This window comes from Cibotium barometz, chromosome 22 (assembly GCF_041138505.1).
Source record: "Cibotium barometz isolate CiBa-2024 chromosome 22, ASM4113850v1, whole genome shotgun sequence".
NCBI lineage: Eukaryota > Viridiplantae > Streptophyta > Polypodiopsida > Cyatheales > Cibotiaceae > Cibotium > Cibotium barometz.
This window is the reverse complement of record NC_141067.1, coordinates 42,664,333-42,683,250: the sequence shown is the minus strand read 5'-3', so window position 1 is coordinate 42,683,250 and position 18,918 is coordinate 42,664,333. Positions and strand designations below refer to the sequence as shown.

The 18,918-nt window shown below is 47.1% G+C and overlaps 1 protein-coding gene across 5 annotated transcripts in view; it reads right to left on the bottom strand.

Moving 5' to 3' along the window:
• LOC147626623 (uncharacterized protein C16C9.01c-like) overlaps positions 1–18,918 on the bottom strand; it is a 129,943-nt gene that overhangs the window by 96,405 nt on the left and 14,620 nt on the right. For all 5 annotated transcript variants that reach the window (XM_086816679.1, XM_086816682.1, XM_086816681.1 and 2 more), the window contains exon 2: positions 4,702–4,753. In XM_086816679.1, the coding sequence (XP_086672805.1) occupies positions 4,702–4,753 (52 nt within the window). The remainder of the gene's footprint in view (positions 1–4,701; positions 4,754–18,918) is intronic.

Below are 18,918 nucleotides of genomic sequence, written 5' to 3'. Positions count from 1 at the left end.
AGCCATGGAATCCTCCTCTTGAATTTACAGCGGAAAGGCTACAAATAGGTACGCGGGGGTTGGCCACTCCTCCCTAGACGCTAGGTGAGGTGAAAGAAAGATGTAGAACTGTACTCCTACCGGAGATCAAGGCACACAAGTGAAGACGAGAGCCGACCTGATGCACCATGAAGTAAGGGAGGGCGAGGCTAATGGATCAAGTGCACCAGGCTACCACTAGTTCGGGGTAGTAACACTAGTTCGGGGTAGGGACAAAATACAAAAACGCAAACAAATACAAAACGCAAATTGTGGAATGGAAAAAAAAACGCAGAAAAGGGCTGATATAGAGGAAAACACAGCAAGGTACTGCTATAAGAGAAAAAATGCAGCAATGAAGAGCTGTCCAGGAGGCAAAAAACAGCCCCGAATGCGTGCCAGAAAAATGCTCATTTGTGCTTGAAGTGGATCTCCGAAACGCTGCCACTAAGGGAGCAGAGGAGAGAAAAAAATGCAGGCTGAAAACTCTTCTTGCTGATCTATGGAAGCACAAGGTCTCTGATACCATGTGAGAATATGTGAATATGAAGCGGAAGCAAATAGAGATCACACAAGAAAGAGTAGACAAGAGAAATCCAACACTTGAGCCAAGTACTGAAAGTATTGAATGAATTATGAATGAACAATGTCCATGCTTATATACATATCTGTAGAGGCAGTCGGCCTATAGGACTGGAGGAAAATTGTCCACGACTAATGAAAATGCTTAAAATAGCCTAAAACTAAGCTATAAAATAGCTGAAAAATTTGGGGAGAATTACATCACATAAATATCTGGATAAAAGGGGAAATAAAACGGGATAAAATGGAGATTAAATGCTGGTGATGACATGTCCAACACTATATCCTCATGACCACCCTTGTCACAGAAATTGCAATATCTCCTCCTTGGACACTCCTGCGGAGTGTGACTCACAACTTGACAAATGGCACACCAAACTATTCTCTTGGCTTCCTATTCAGCCTTGAGCTCTTCTAACTCCTAGAGTTGGGCAAGACTACCCTCTTCTTGCTAATCTCTTTGGAGCTTGAGAGCTAGCTCGCGCTTGAGATGGCCTTCCTCCTTGTGGGCCTTCTGGAGCTTGAGAGCTTCCAGGTCCATTTGGAGCTTGGTCACTATGTCATTGGCAATGGTCATGGACCTCGGGGTGTCAGCCCTTCCATTGCTATCACCTTCGAACAAGAGATGCATTTTCAAGCTGAGAGGAAAGTTGTTGGAACTCCCTCAAGGTGGCACCTAGCCTAAGGCTCTTCAGGATTTTTTGTTGAGTGGTGCATGGAAGGGCCTGATTCACCCACTGGCACACCATGAAGCCACCTGGCTGGGTGGGCAAGCGGGCCACCAGGACTGTCGCCCGTGTCATGAGCTCAGAGACGGTTTCTCCAAGAAGTAGCTTCAAGTGGTCGAGTTCCTGCAGCATCCGCTCCTCATAATTGCTTGGACGGAAGGTTCTAGAGAAAGTGTCACGCATGACTGGCCAGTTGCCAAAGTGGTTCATTTGAAATTGACTGACCCATTTGTCAGCCGACCCCCCTAAAGTGGAAGGGAAGAGTACCACATAGGCGTCCTCCCTGACCAACCCTCTGCTCCTGTACATGGCCAAGAAGCGGCACACATGGTCATTGGCATCTACTGAGGCAGTTCCTTTGAAGATCGGCAACTTGACGTTTACACATCCCAGCACGGTGGCCAAGGGTTCAGTTCCAGCCAGATTTGCATTGGCTATAAGTGAATGTACGGGTAAGGCTGGAGGTGGGCTACAGGGAGGCACAAAGTTGAAAGTTGATTTCCTACGATTGTAACAACAACAAATGGACAAGGGGCTCTTCAGTGGACTGGATGACCTAACCCGAGACCCGTGTATTGGGCGTGCATACTAGCTTCTAGAACTCACGGGAATTCACAGGGACTCCTGTTTGTTGAGAGTCCCCAGCAGGATTGGCAAATTTTTAGTGTACTATAGCCGACCTTGCTGCCCTGAACACTGGTGGGTTTGTGACACTTACTGTGTCACCGATTCACTCTATGGCAGTATGCCTCCAGGAGTTGCTACTTGGCTAGGGAGACATGCGGCTACACTACCCACTCCACTACGCACTCGCACACATTGTGAAGACACTATGCTCAATGTACACCCAAGAGGCAGTGCCAACAAGAGGCAATTGGCAAGACGGCAGAGGAGAGAGACACGCACACTTATACAGAGACAATGAAGATCAAGAACAATTGCATTTATTCACTAAACCGATTGATCGGGTGATTGATTCATCCCCTTGGCAGTCCCCAGGTTGCTCATTTATACAAGTGGTTCAACCACCGTGCAAGTAGGTGCATCAGTTGGGTAGGTGCACCGTTTGTGCCATGAAGTGCCCACAACTGAACGTGAAGCATGATTCCTTGTGCAACGTACCAATATTAGAGACACACCGGTGCAACTTGCCACTGATTGCCAATATTAGGGACGCGCCGGTGCAACTTGCTACTGATTGCCAGTGTTCGGAATGTGCCACCTGCTCGTTGATGGTGTGCAAGTGGCGGCCCTTCAAGGTAAGAGATGGACTTGGTAAATGCAATGGAGCGCATGTGGCCGACAAAGAGGTTGGTTGTAGGTGGGTACTTTCATCAATGAATCACCAGCTTGAAGTGCCACTTGTCACTTATCATGACAACTGGATGGTTGGCACTTGTTAGCTCGATGGCCGGCACTTGTCAACTGGCACCTGTCAGCTGGACTGCCGGCACTTGTCAACTAGACATCGAGCCGAGCAACCTAACGGGCTACACACAATTCCACGACACTCAGAGATGGGCTCCTACTTTAGGTCCATCCAAAGCCCACTTGGCACAACATTACGCAATGTCTCTTTTTGGTCCTTGACTCGCAGATGCCCATGGGGTGTCCACAACCACCATGTCCCCAAACTAACCATTGCTAGTGACCACAGGACAATGTGGCTTTCACACATGACTTGACACAATTGCCCCTAGCCTGGACAATGACTTGACACCTGACTTGACCTTCCTAGGTTCAATAAGTGTCCGGTATGGCATGTACAAACATTACATCCTGCAAAGAGGGTTACATAGACTTGTGCCATGGGCACGACGTGACTAAACACTAATGACCTAGATGGCACCTAGTGACTTGTCCCTTGGACTAGGGCTGACAATGTGTGGCATGGGCTGGGTAAGTTTCCATGGTTGTCTCTGACAAGGTTGCAAGAACTAAGGGAAAGGAAGTTCCTGGCCCATCAAAAAAGGTATCTTGTCCTAGATAGAGGAGAGAATGTCCACGCTGCACCCTAGGACAGATGGTGCACGTGACATCTCCTCATATTAGCCCTAACAAGCTGAGGCCTCACCTCCCAAACAAAAAGATTCTTTGTTGAGAGAAGAATCCTGATCTTGAACTTTTGCACTAGAAGCCACCTCTAAGAGAGTTGCATTGGCTAAAATAGCTGTTGGAATGGATTCTTGCTCCTCCGCTTCTCACGCTACCACATGGCAGTCTGTTATCCCACATAGTGGGTTGGGGTTAAACTAACCCCTCTATATAGGGAAAAATGCCCCTTGGTCTCCCCTCATCCCCCACCTTTATTGGTGGTCTCGTGGGATGTTTGGGTGGGGGGGACCCGACCAGTTGATGGCCATCTTCCACGTGCTACGCTTCTATTTCGCTTGGTGCTCCGCACTCCATGTTCTTTCATGGTATCGGAGCCTCCCCGACTCCTGTTGCTCGGCTTCGGGCTTCGCATCCAGGGGGTGTTGGAATGGAGTCTTGCTCCTCCGCTTCTCACGCTGCCACATGGCAGTCTGCTATCCCTGGGGTTAAATTAACCCCTCTATATAGGGCAAAATGCCCCTTGGTCTCCCCTCATCCCCCACCTTTATTGGTGGTCTCATGGGACGTTTGGGTGAGGGGGGGGGACCCAGTTGGTTGATGGCCATCTTCCACGTGCTACGCTTCTATTTCGCTTGGTGCTCTGCGCTCTGCATTCTTTCAATAGTTACTTCCTACGCTATGCATGTTCCCAAGTCACAGTTGCAATAGAAGTCTGTTTGTTGGAAATGTCCCATTTAGATGTAATTAGCTCTGCAACTAATGTGCTGGCTCAAGCCACCTCTAAGAGAGCTGCATTGGCTAAAATAGCTGCTTCCTACGCTAGGCATGTTCCCAAGTCACAGTTGTAAGGCTGGAAGCTCTGACACTTAATTAACCCTAACGCATGTCATTCTGGGCAGACTCCTACAAAACCTAAAGTTGTGTCATTTGGCTACGTCTAACCATTTTTAGTACCCCAAGAATCTCTCATTGATATGATAGAGTGAGTTGCCATGTCTTCATCGCCCTTTGAAGTATTGATCTTGTTGATTGAAGAGAACTAGAGAACCTACTAAAAATGTAAAGTTTATTTGGCATTGTTTTCATTTGTCAAAACAACTTGGCTATTTCAACACGACTCCTTTGTTCCATAGAAATCATTTAAAAGCCCAAACTATTTTGCTCTCTCATAGCAAAGATGTTGCACAAGCAAAAGGCTATTGCATTACATCTCTTACTTTCAACAAATGAAGCGACTAACAGGCACACAAACATTTCAAGTTGTATTCTAAATTTGAACACACTTTTGATGACCTAATTGGCATCACAGCCAAATTACCGTATTTTGTCTTCTGGAATCCAAAGCCTCGCTCCAAACGCTGTTTGGGGACCTAGAAGAGAAAAGGAGATTTCATTGACAAAGTGATTCCATGAACCATTGAACTATCTTGCGACCACTTTTTTGTCACCCAACGCTACTTTGCAGAAGCAAGACTACAATGATTGGACATTTAAAAAATACTAATTGAAATAGAAACCCCTCATTGAGGCATGCAACGGATCGATGTAAAACTGGGAAAAAACCTAAGATGAATTGTCACAGCTACAAGTGGCACATAGTACACTACTAAGACATAGCATTAAAAGAGGAGGAAAAGCATCAAATAACTTGAATATGCTAGGTGTGCATATAGCGGTAGGTAAGTAGGGCGAATGTTACATGCAGTATGTCGCAGAAGCATTAATGATGATTAAGGCATGCGTTAATGTGGGCAGGGGCAGATGAATGATGAGGAACAAGAGAGAGGAGAAGAAGAAGAAGAAGATATATTAACGTCTTGCGAAAGACCCAACGGGTCTATGAGACAAAAGGTGTACAATGTGTCCATGGAATCTTATCATGGAAAAAAAGAAATAACAAAAAGAACTAACACTAATCCCTAGGTAAATGTAGATGTGTATGGATCATCATCGTCATCCTCATCATGGAGGATCACCATCCTCATCATCATGGATACAAAGTGGGTGTAGAGGATACGGGGATGTGAGTGTGGAGAGGTCCATCGATGTGTGGTAGGGATCCATAAGAGATGTCCAGCATCAGTGAGGGTGAGGACGGCCCCCAGATCTGCAGGGCCAAGGAGAAGCTGGGATGAGGTAGCAACTATAGATGCTTGGTGGCGGGCGAGGATCTCATCAATCTTCGGCTGGTGAGCCTGGGGTGCTCGAGGTCCAGGAGGGTGAGGGCATCTGGCTCTCCGAAGTGCAGTGGCATGAGCCAAGGTAACTCCAGTCGAGGGGTGAGATGGTGGGCCCCTCATCGCTACTGTGGTGGCCTCATCCATCTAAGTGTCCTCCTCTTGTGGCCGGAAAAAACTGGTGATGATAGATTGAGATGGGTGCCGGGGTTGAGGATCTCTGAATAGTAACTCTGTGTCGTCGAATCTCCAACAGGAAGAGTCCAAGACAACGCTGATCTGGACACTCCATAACCTGAGATAATGGCCCAAACCCCTCTCTGAATAGGCAGTGGAATCTCCCCCGAACCTCATAATACACCGCGCACTGACAAATATAATGCTCCTCAGACTCTACTCCTCCATGGCACAATCTACAGAGTCTGCTCTCTTAGGGATCCGTGCTCCTCTGCCAACCTCAATCTTAAGCCTATGGATGGAACCCTGAGCTGACCAAGTGCTATCCTCATGGCATGTGACATGAAAACATCTAGGTACCCTAGCCTCTGTATGAATCCATCCTCTATAAGACTCAGAAAAAGGTCACTATAGTACTGAATCTTGGGTGGTAGGGGCTCCCTTGGGGTAATCCATGTATCTCAAATGTGTAACTGTAGCAAGTCATATCGAATTACCTAGTTCTTGTCCACATGTGCAAGCCTCGTGTAGGGGGAGTCTGGGTCATACTGAAACGGGGATAGCTGGCTCATCTGTAGCCTATCTGTGGTGAACCATGTGAGGACAGAAGCATACAAAGATGGATGCCCCCCTCTCCTCGCTATCGCCCGAGAAGACTGTAGTGCCAAGTATGGTACTACACCGTGACACGAATCCATGGCTAGTATCCTCTATATGTATGTGACAGTCTGAAATAAGGCCTCTACCACCATAGGTGCTGTAGCAGACTCTGCTCGAATGATCTGGTGAGGGACAGATGGTTTGTTGTGTATCAATCTTGATAGCATCAAAATCTGTGGATGCTTTATGCACTGCCAATCTGCTGCTAATAAGCCTAGTGCCTAGAATGGGGATGCATACATCATTGCCAGAGTCATTAGTGTGTCAAAAAGCCAACCCTTCATCCTGAGCCCCTAGGAGTGTCTGGTGGCACTGTCTATTTAGGAGGGTGAGTGCAGCGTATCCCCTAGTCAATCTGTCCTATGATGCCTGTCTCATGGAGAAGCGTCTACCGGAGCTTGTGAACGTGACCCCCGAGTAGGCATATAAATTCACAACCTCCAGCCGGCTGCCCATGCAGGTGATCTCTGTAACACTAAAGGACGTATAGAAGACCATGACCTTGGTCTTCCCAAGGTTAATTGACAATCCCCTCTGCAAATAGAAGTCATGTAGGGCATCCATGTGCTTCTATAGTCCCTCTTGTGAGTCTGCAATAAGCACTGTATCATCAGCATCTAGGAGAATAGACACAAGCATGCCTAGTAGGGATGCCCCTCCACCTCCCGCTCTGTCAATAAAGTCTGAGATCTCATCAATGTATAGCCTGAAGAAGGTGGGGGATAGTAGGTAGCCCTGTTTCACCCCAATAATACTAGATATCTCCTCTCCCTCCCAACCACTAACTCATATAAAGCAATAATGCCCCAAATCATGTCTGATGGAACCCCAAGGATATGTAGGTGCTGTAGTAGGCGATCATGTGGCATTGTATCAAAGGCTTTGCAGAAATCCACAAAGCAATTGTAGAGGCGTCGGCCATCAGCCTTGGCCTGCTCAATGAGGCTCCTAAGTGTGAAGATGTGATCTAGGGTGGAGAAGGTCCACCTAAACACTGCCTAGCCTCGTGCTCTATGCCCCTCTCTCTTTTGCAATGAGCTGAGCTCTATCTCCAGCACAGATCCATATAGCTTGGCCAAGGTATGGCTGATCATGATGGTCCTATAGTTATTGGGCTCCATTGTGTCCCTAGCTTTGTGTGTGGGTGAGATGATGTGTGATGACCAACTCTGGGGAACTCTGAAAGAGTGTGCACAAGCGGAAGCAAATAAACATGAGAGAGAGAAAGATTGCAAGCAAGAACAAGAACTTTATTAGCTTGAGGTTACAGAGTACAAGAGCCAGCAAATAGGGCACTTTTGGATGATTCAATGAATAAAAGAGAGCAACTCTTATATACTTGTGCATGAACCATGTCGGCTGTAGAAACATGCCGACAAGACCTCCACGACAGCATAAGAAGATGGAATATTTTAACACCCCCTCTGCATCTTGAAGTGCGCAAAAAAGTCAGAAGAAAACTGATGACGAAGGTGCGACCATGGACACCTCAACATGGCCAGTACTGAGTACACCTCGGAAAATGCACATGTCAGCTTGTTGTCTTCAGAAAACATAATGCCACTGTAAAGAGCAAAAGAAAATCTGCTTGGCTCCAAACTCAAAGTAGATCTGTGAACACATCACATCTAATAACCTCGAACAAATGAACATGGAACACATCCTGTCCATAGTCTCTGCTGACCAATAGTTCTGGAACTCATCCAAACCATGAAGGAAACTTGGTTGATCCTGGAACTCATCCGGACCATCAAGTGAACTTGCCTGTCTTTATACTTGGAACTCCAACACACGGGTCCCATGCTCCAGATTTAATATAAGAGAGCTTTTGAAAGCCCCCTCTCCCACCCACAAGCCGTTTCTGGAAGACAGCATGCGGGGGGATGCCCTTAGGATCAGAGCAAGATACCAATCATGTTCTCTTTAGTCTGTAAGGCCTTGGGAGAGCTAGGGTTATCACTAGACGAGTCTGCGTCAGTGTCTTGTGACTTGTCTTTGCCCTTCTTTGAAGAATTGCCCTTGTCCTTGGCTTTGCCTTTGTTCTTTGACTAACAATCCTTTTTCCAAACAGAAGCAGCACAATCCAATGTTTGCACGGCGGGGGAGACCTCTAGTGAGATGGCTCGTACAAGTGCAGAGTGAGCTTTTGAGTCTTGATTCTCCCAAGCGGAAAGTTCTGCAAGAAAGGCATCCTCCTGGTCCTGGGTCCACTTCCTAGAGCTGGTAGAGCGTTCAGGCTTTCGTTCATGGCCCTGAACAATCTCCCAGAGTCCCTTGTGTGTGAACCAGACTTCATCTCTAGCTTCCAGTGATCATAGTTTGAACCACTGAGCTTGTCCTCCTTGTTCGTGCAAGGGGGACCCATATCTGTCTCAAAGAAGCTATGTCTCAAACAACCTCTGTAGCTAAGCAATCCACGTGCTCTCTCAAGCACCTTTCCACAGGATCCAATTAGGGGCTAGTAGCCCCCTCTGAAGATGCAGGCGGGACAGCAACAAAAGAAACCCAAAACACACCATCGAGAACCTCCTACCGAAAGGGGTGTACACATATGTTCACTTATGGTAGTGCTATGTGTGAACAGGGCTTAACCAAGGGCACTTTTTCCCATGTGGTTTTTCCCCTTGGATATCAAGTGTGAAAGGACACTCTACATATAATATTTTGTACTTCTATATTATATGGATGTGACACACATGCAAGTGTTGAAATGCATTTTGTGGCTACCACACTTTTGGCTACACTAGGGGAAGTATTTCTTACGGGTGACTTCAATGCCCACACAGAGAGCAGACAGTGTGAGGTGTATGACTATGATGACATGGAGATCCTCCACCCTGTGGATCCAGAGGAGATAGGGGCTAGTCCGGCATCAGAGGACACTGGACCAGACAGAGGACATTATGGGGATCACTTACTAGAGTTGGGAGCCAGGCATCGTCTCGTTATTTATAACGGGATGCTACAGTGGCCGGGATCAGGAGGGCTGACATGCTTCCCACATGGGGGTCATACACGGACCGGAGGCACGGTGGTAGACTACATTATGGGGTCTTTGGAGACATCACAGCTTGTCACCTCATTCTCCATCCCACCTCGTCCTATTGGGGCAGATCATACATGGCATTTTCACTAGCCATATCACCAGTATCACCAGCCCCCCACATACCGACGCCACACACTACCATCTACTTCACACATGACATGGCAGACATATACACTGGCAGAGTAGAGGATGGGCTCCTACTCATGGATCCCCTGGCACCTATGGATACCATTACAGCCCAGCCGGCATCACTCCTACACACGGCTGCATTACAGAGCTTCTCACATCGTGTCCACTCAAGAGAGCCTGCGAGATTTGGGACTATACCCCGGAACAGATGGTATGATGACGAGTGCAGAGCCCTATACTCACGGCTCCGCATACAGAGAGCCTTGGGAGCCATCACAGAGCAAGAGTCGAGGAGAGAGATGAGGAGATCTTCCATTTCAGAGAGCCCCGGACACCGACACCCATTGCAGACCCAGAGACATGGCACACATATGTAGAGGACCTATACCACGCCCCACAGCAGCCACCTATACCTCAGCCACAGAAGCCTCGACCTACCACAGCTAGCTTTTTTACCCACTCGATGGTAAAGGAAGCTGTCTGCCACCTACAGCATGGACGGGCTGCCGACCATATGGACCTACAGGGTGAGCATCTCATATATGCAGTAGATTCTTTGGCTCCTTTTCTTGCAAACTTGTTTAACAGGGCACTAGCAAAGGGTTTGCCTGCGGAGTAGACGATGCACACCATTGTGCCAATCCACAAAACAGGGGATATGCTCGATCCAAGCAACTACAGGACGGTTATGGTTGGCCATGTGTTGGCCAAACACTATGGTGCAGTGTTGGAGCAAGAGCTTAGCTTATATGCTGAGCGAGCAAGTTTACGCTCATCAGGGCAGGCAGGCTTCAGGAGAGCTTTCTCTATCACTGACCGTGTATTCACTTTGAGATGTATGATTAATCAGGCCAGAGTGAGGAAGAGAAAGTTCTATTGCTGCTTTGTGGATTTCCGCAAGGCATTTGACACAGGAGAGGCTCTTTCAGCGCCTGCAGTCTCTTGGCATACCAAAAGATATGACATGGGGCATCTATGCATTATATGAGCAGGTTTTTGGGCGAGTCAGATGCCCAAGAGGTATGTCCGAGACTATTGCTAGCACCATTGGTGTGAAGCAAGGATGCCCACTTTCCCCCACGCTATTTGGGTTATACATTGATGAGGTGGTTGACTTCATTACACAGGGAGGCGGAGATGGAGTTGATCTAGCAGGTACCTCAGTACGTATTATGCTTTATGCTGATGATATTGTATTAGTGTCTGAGTCTCCAGGAGGTCTACAACAGCATCTACATGCACTCAATGATTTCTACACACAGAGGGGTCTTACTGTGAACCTTGGGAAAACCAAGGTTATGGTCTTTCATACATCAAGACAGAGCAGGAGTCAGCTGACATTCACTCTCGCAGGACGCCAGGTGGAGGTGGTGACATCATACGTGTACCTAGGAGTTACCTTCTCTGTAGCAGCCACGCGCTTCACCATGGGTTCAGCAGCCAGAGCTAGATTGACACGAGGATATGGAGCATTGGCTATGCTAGAGAGACAGTGCCACCAGGCGCATTTTCAGGAGCCCCGGATGAAGGGGTGGCTATTTGACACATTAGTCACACCGGCACTGATGTATGGAGCAGCGGTATGGGCGCCAGGCCTTGCTACCCATTGGTGGACACAAATAGAGAGACCACAGGCCCTCATGATGGCACGCATGATACGCAACAAACCGTCAGTACCTCATGACATTATCCGAGCAGAGTTTGCTGCGCTTCCTATGATGGTAGAGGCCATATTCCAGACTATATGCCTGCTAGACAGATTCAAAGAGATGCCACAGGACAGATTGTCATACAGAGCTTTTGAGGCATCTAGACAGCTGGCTGAGGCAGGAGACAGAGGATCATGGTATGCACAAGTCACACATTGGTTCTCACAGCATGGCCTAGACATGGATCATCTACCACCATTCCAGTATGACAGGGATGCATCACATATCCGTCTCTCTCATAGTGAGAGGAACATAGTATTGAGACAGGACCTATGGCAACTCTATACACGAGAGACATGGATATCGCCTACACAGCCTCTTCCACTGAAGATGCTATACTACAGAGATCACTTCATGAGTATCATTGATGATGGATTTATAGAGAGGCCTAGATACATGGAGAGCTTTTTACCACACGGCTCCTGAGTAGCTATTGGTCAGCTTAGAGTCTGATCACATCGATTGGAGATTGAGACTGGCAGTGCAGCATGGATCCCCCGAGAGGAGAGGGTATGCAGATTGTGCAGAGAGGAGGTGGAGAGTGAGGAGCATTATGTATGCAGATGCAAAGCATATACAGCCATCAGAGAGAGAGATCCCATTTTATTCACAGAGCCACATTCCCTACGCCAGATCTTTGAGGCAATAGACCAGAGCATACTGGGGAGATTCATTCTAGACATACAGCATCACAGAGAGACATCATTACAGGCTCAGACAGCTCCAGAGGGGGGACGACAGACACAGATTACTACATTTTTTCAGAGATCCACCCCACTCCCAGCCCCTACACAGCAAGGAATTACTCTCCAAAGAGCAGAGACACTCAGAGCCCGCAGGAGACACAAGACACCTGGCTTTCAGACACCACGCCTATACCAGAGAGAGATGACAGAGATCAGAGCTCAGTTTCACAGAGAGGGTGCAGAGCGACTGGCTCGCTGCAGAGCAGACCCAGGCATGTTCTTCAGGGAGCTGTGGACACCCCCTTCATTGATGTATACCATTTTATACCCCTAGTATGGTACAGGATGGAGCTAGCTAGGTTGCATATCATGATTGTATACTCCATGCATATAGCTTTGCATTCTCCTTGTAGTAGAGCTCCATCCCCTCCCCCACTCATTGTACTTATTGCACACCCAGATTCAGCTTTTTAGTTCAGTACTTTTTCATTTTGTTGGGATGACAGAGGATACCCCACACGGGTACACTGATTTGTCTCATAGGCCGAGTTCGTGTTGGGGTAAAGGCACTATGCCCACCCTTATAGTGTGTACAAGCCCATAAGTTATAGTACATAGTACACTTAGTACTTTTAATGTACTAAGTGCACTATGTGTACTAGTGCAATATACATGTGTGATAGGGGAGTCACACACTCATATCATGAGTTGACTTATCCCCACAACTCTCTCTCTCTCTCTCCCTTGTTCTTCTCTGTGTATGTCTCCCACATGAATTACTCTAACCCTAATTCTTCATTCTCTCACACAACTGGTATCAGAGCCGGTGCCCTTCGAATCTCTGTGCAGTAGCAATCAGCTTGACTCTCCCATTCAATTGGTCGTGGCAAAAGGTAGCCAACAGCCAGTTGTATGCTTGCAGCAAGGCAGTGAAGTGCAGGCAGGCGGAGTAGTCAGGCGCCTACAGCAACCTAGGAGAAGAAGCGCAAGGACACGACAAGAGCAGCTTGCAACAGGCTAGGCGAAGGCAGCGCTGGCCCTTCAGCGTGAGCAGCGAGCGGAAACACAGGCCAAGGCGCCAGCGCTAGGCGAAGGCGGGCGGCGCTCAAGTTGGGTGGCGGGCGTTGAATCATTAGCGAAGGCAGGCGGACACGCGTAAGACCGTGTAGCGCTGGGTGTAGACTGGCGCTAGGCGAAGGCGACACACCATGGTGCGGTGAGCAAAGCACTCACGCGGGCTACAGCCGGGCAGAAACCCAACTCGTCACCGGCGCTCACCCATAACACGTAACTGGCTGCGGACCATAGTCAGGCGCCTACAGCAGCGCTCACCTACTGCTGGCGGCGTTTAGCTCCTCACCTGCTGCGAGTGGTGGTCCGGCGAATACACAAGGTGTGAAAAAGGAGCACCTCCATCGGGTAATTAGCCACCCGCAAGCACTGGCCCAGTGCGAGCAGAACCCCGGTGCCCGACAACAGCAAATTCAACAGAAGCCCGTGCATCAGCTACAGCTGCAGGAGCATCAGCATCAGCAAACCCCCTCTCCTGCAACAACTGAAATTCAGCCTGCAGATCAGAGAAATTCAAAAATTACGAGGTATTTGCCGTCAATTTTGAGAATTTCTTATCAATTCAATCAATTGAGCAGGTACAGGTGCCAAATTGCTCAATTTTTTGAGCAAAATTGGCAAAATTGGGTGACATTGGTCACAATCAGGATCAATTTGCAGGAAATTGGTCACAATCAGGATCAATTTTCAGGAAATTGGATGTCGAAATTTGGGGCTTTTGATGTAATTGTGCAATTAAGCACTCATACATGCTGTATGATGTGAGAAATCGCACATTTGGGCAAAATTGCAACAAATTGCAGTGCAAATCAAGGGGCTTTTGTGCCGATTGGATTGATTTGCATGCAGGCACTCGTCGCAGTTGATGCTGTGGATAATGTGATGATGCCTTACAAGCACTCAATGTGCCTGTAAATCAAGGGGCTTTCATTATTTGGATGTATATGTAACGAGGGGGAAGCATCGTGAACACTCTCGATGCCTTCATGTGCGTCAATGTACCATGTATGATCAGCAATTGATCTTAAATCAAGGGGCTTTTCAAGATTTTATGCTTGTTAAGCTTGGCAAAGCAGCAGGCAAGACATTTATGCCTTAAATCCTCAGAAATCAGCTTGCAGTCAAGGGGCTTTTGCCCAATTTCTGTTCGGGACTGTTGTATGCAGTGTTCGGGACTGTAAAAGTCTGATTTTCACTCATTTGGACAGCCAGGAAAGCATTTATTGCTACTGTACCTGCTGGTACAGATTTGGCACAGCTTTGTGCAAGTTTTGGCATGGCTGTACACTGATTTGAGTGAGGAAAAGGTTCAATTTCAGCTGCTGTACTTGCCGGTACAGGTTTGGTACATCATTGGTGAGCACTTGGTACTGCTGTACAGTACTTTGGAAGGGCAACAGAGCACATTTAAGGTGCTGTCCAAAATCTGCAGCAACCAGATTTTGTTGATTTCATCACAGTTCGGTCTTTTGGAAGACATTAATAAAATCTTTCTTTCTTTCTTTCTTTCTCTCTCATTTCTGTGTGAGCTTCTCCATCCTGCACCCAACCCTAATGTGCAGGTTTGTGTGTGTGTGTGTGTGTGTGTGTGTGTGTGTGTGTGTGTGAGTCCAAATTGGACTTCATTCTGCACAGTATGGATTTATTCCTCGCAAGCACATTACAGATAACATTGCAAATGCTTATATTGGCATTGAATATGCCAAATACACGCAGCAGGATGTCCTATTATTGCAAGTGGATATTGCTAAGGCTTTTGATACTATTAAATGGGGGTTCATTCAAGAAACCATGCGTGCTCTGGGATTTGGAGAAAAAATGCAGAATATCATTTACTGGCTTTATGCTGATAGTCAGGCGGCTTGTATATTGTCAGGAGATCTCTCAGAATCATGGACTTTGCATCATTCAGTTAGGCAGGGATGCCCTTTAAGTGCTCTTTTGTATGCTATAGCGACGCATCCCATGCTTCTTTATATGGATCATTTGGTTGATACTGGCAGTCTTCATGGATTGGACATTCAGAATAGACGTCAGTTGGTTGCTCAAGCTTATGCTGACGATTCTTTTTTTCTTCCTCGCAATACACATCAGGATCTCTCTACTTTGATGCAGGCTCTTTCTTTGTTTGCACTTGCGGCTGGCCTACAAATCAATTTTCAGAAATCTAAATTGCTGCCTTTGCATTCAAAACAGTGGCATAATTTGCTATGGCCAGGGGAAATAGTTCACTCCACTCATTTGATTCGGCATTTGGGATATCCTTTGGGATGGACAGTCACTCGCCGTCAACAAACAGATTGAGTCTTGGCAAAGCTCAAGAAAAAGTTGGAATAGTGGAAACTTGCAACATGGCCTTTGCATGTTCGTTTACGGATTCTCCAATCCATCTTGGTTGCCTATATTCAGTTCTACCTTCCTCTCATCAGGTTTTCTCAGGGGGAGCTGAAATTATTTATGTCCACCATCTTGGAGATGTTCTGGAGATCGAAGCAGGGGAAAAAGAGTGTACGTTTGCTTTCGGCAAATCGTTTGTGTACCCCTAAAATGCATGGAGGCTTGAATATCCTTAATTTACAGGTGCATATTCTTGCCCACAGAGGTAAACTGATGCTTCAATTTCTGGAAGGCAGTCAGCCTTGGACAGCGATGATCCGTCATTTATTACTTCATCTGACGACTTCGGCTTTTGGCCATTGGCAACCTACTCATTGGGAATTTATTCTTGGTTACATTACTGGCAAAATTAAGGGCTGTCCTCTCATTTCTGGCTTACTTGCTGATTGGAAGCTTGTCCTTTCAAATTTAAAATGGAATGGTCGTGACTCCTTACAAGGCAACTCTCTCCGCGCTGAGAGCATCCATTGGTCCAAAGCATTTTCAGTTCCCCTGGCGGTGCAAGAACCCCGGCATTCATATTTTCTCCACTCAAAGGGTGTTACCTCTGTGGGAGATGTCATCCATCCTGATGGCTCCCCTCTTTCTTTTCCACAGGCTGCTGCACATTATGGCTTGGGACCTCACTATCGTCGTCTTTGGCGTGATATAATTCAAATGCTTCAGCCTTTTTTGCCGATTCCACTCTTGGAAATTCGAGATCGCCTACAGGATTGGACTATCTCCTCTTTTGATTCTTCATGCCATCCCTTGAGGCTATCTGATATTACAGTTGCTGGTCTGTATAAACATTTGTTGCCATTGCCTTGGGTTTCTGAACGGGCAAATCTCTTCTGGCATATGCATCGGTCGTCTTTGTGGTGGAAAAGACGATTGCGATCTCTTTGGCATTCGAAGCTTCCTCTTCGACAACGGCTTTTTTTGTGGCGCGTTCTTTTGGCTGTTATTCCCTCAGGACAGTTTCTGGCACGCAGGCATATATCCTCATCCACTTGCCATAGATGCTCTGCTTCCAAGGAGACAGTCATTCATATTTTCTGGAACTGTCCTTCTTCTCGTCAGTTTTTTCTTCCTATCATCCAGCTTCTGCGGGCTAGATTTCCAAATATGAAATTTGGAAAGTTTTTCTGGCTGTTTGGTCTTCATTTGCCCAGACCAGAATTCACTCTTTTCTTCTCATGGGTGCGCTACTGGGCTTTATGGACACTATGGAAAGTTCGCAACCATGGAGTTTTCGGTGATGCGGCTTTTTCTGCTTTTTCTTTCTTTCGGTACTCCCTGCATCAATCTTTCTTCGATTGCATGCAGGTTGACCAAATAGATCATGATGTATATTTGTCTTATATTGACATCTTCAGTTGATGTACTTTGAGACTATCTACTTTGGATAGTCATCTTGTAAATCTAATATACTTATGATTCCACCAAAAAAAAAAAAAAAAAAGTGTGTGAGAGTCCAAAGACTTCAACATAAACTGGAATATTGGAAGATTTCTACTTGGCCTCTTCATGTCAGGCTCAGAATAGTACAATCCATTGTGATGTCTTATGTCCAGTTCTATTTGCCCTTGCTGCATTGGTCCTCCAGGGATATTTCAGCTTTTATGTCTCAAGCTATGGAGATATTATGGAAGACAAAAACTGCTGTGAAAGCATTGAGACTGATGAAGATGGAAATGGTGTGCTCCCCAAGGATGCATGGTGGACTTAATGTCCTCAATATAAACTTGCAAGGAAGGCTACAATGTTGCATACTTTTTTCCGTCAACAGCAGCCATGGACTTGTATGTTAGCATCCATGTGTGTCAACATGAGGACTTCTGCTTATGGTCATTGGATTACGGATCATTGGGAGGTTGTGATTGGGAGATTTGTAGGGAGGATACTTGGTTGTCCTTTCTCTACTGCCCTCATACTTGACTGGAAACAAGTTCTCTCTAAGGTCAAATGGGCTCCTGATAATTGCTTGGAGACAAACTCGATGAGGAAAGAAAGTATTCATTGGAGTGCCATCTTTGACACTCCACTGGCTTTACAGGAACCTGTTCGGGCATACATGATGTGGTAGATGATCGGGGATATGAGTATTCATTGGAGTGCCATCTTTGACACTCCACTGGCTTTACAGGAATCTTATGAAATTGGGAATTAGGTGCGTACATGATGTGGTAGATGATCGGGGATATGTCTTATCCTTTCCCCAGGCCACTGCTTCCTATGCATTGGGAATGCACCATAGGTTGATATGGAAGAAAATTGCTGATTTATTGCATCCCTTTTTACCTATTCCACCCGTGGACAGGCTTCTGGATTGGCAATTGCAACCATCTGCTACATGCATTCATCCTATTCCCCTTCCTGCCTTAACCTCCATCAAAGCCTACAGGCTTCTTCAGCCTGCCCCATGGATTCATCAACATGCTAATTCTCTATGGCATATAAGGAAGCCCCTCTCATGGTGGAGAAAGAATCTCCGGATGTTGTGGAAGTGTAAAATGCCATTGAAACAAAGACTTTTTCTTTGGAGATGTTTGACAGGTACATTGTTGCTAAACGTCACATTGCACCTTCCACAGATGTCAGGCTCCCTCAGAGACTGTTCTTCATCTGCTCTGGCACTGCCCTTGTTCTAGGATCCTCCTCAGGAGAATTTCAGATTTTCTTCAGCTCCGTTTCCCTAGTCACAATTTTGGGAAACATTTCTGGCTTTTTTGGCAGATATATGCGGTCCTTGTCCCAATACTCACTATTTCTCTCTTGGGTGAGATATTGGGCTCTTTGGACAATCTGGAGTGAGCATAATTTGGCATACTTGGGTCGGCAGAATCACCAGTCATATGAATCCTTCAGGGCCTCATTGCGGCAATCCTTATATGATGCCTGCCATGAGGGTGATATGGATGCTTCTTGTTTAGAGCTTTTCTCTTTGTGTTTCTGACATTTGGGATACTCTCCGCTTCGGAGACTTCCCATCTTGTAAATTTATGAGCATATAAATATACTGCACTGGATATTACAAAAAAAAAAAAAGTTTGTGTGGAGTCCAACACCAACAATTGGTATCAGAGCACTGGAGGTTCTCAGAATCTCGAAATTCTATCTCTGCAGTTTCCTACGAATTTCCGTCGACTGTGAAATTCCAATGGCCAGCTTCATCGCCTCTGTGCAAGCCTATCGGTCGGCCCTTTCCGCCCAGCCCAGCCGCCCAAAACCGACGGCAGTAGTGTGCAGAGGACCGCCGCCGCTCAGCTCGCAGGCGGCACCTCCCACCCAGTCGGCCGCGTTACTGGCCACCGAACCGCCTCCGCCGGCGGCGCCCTGTTCGAGCCCTCCATCACGGCCTGCTCCGCGCCCTGCGTTACTGGCCACCCCGTCAGCACGGTCCCGGCGGCGGCTAGAGATCCACACGCCCGTCTCGCCGGCTCTGTCTAACCGTGGCCGTCGCTTCGCCCACCACTGTACCTACACCTCGCCGACTCACCT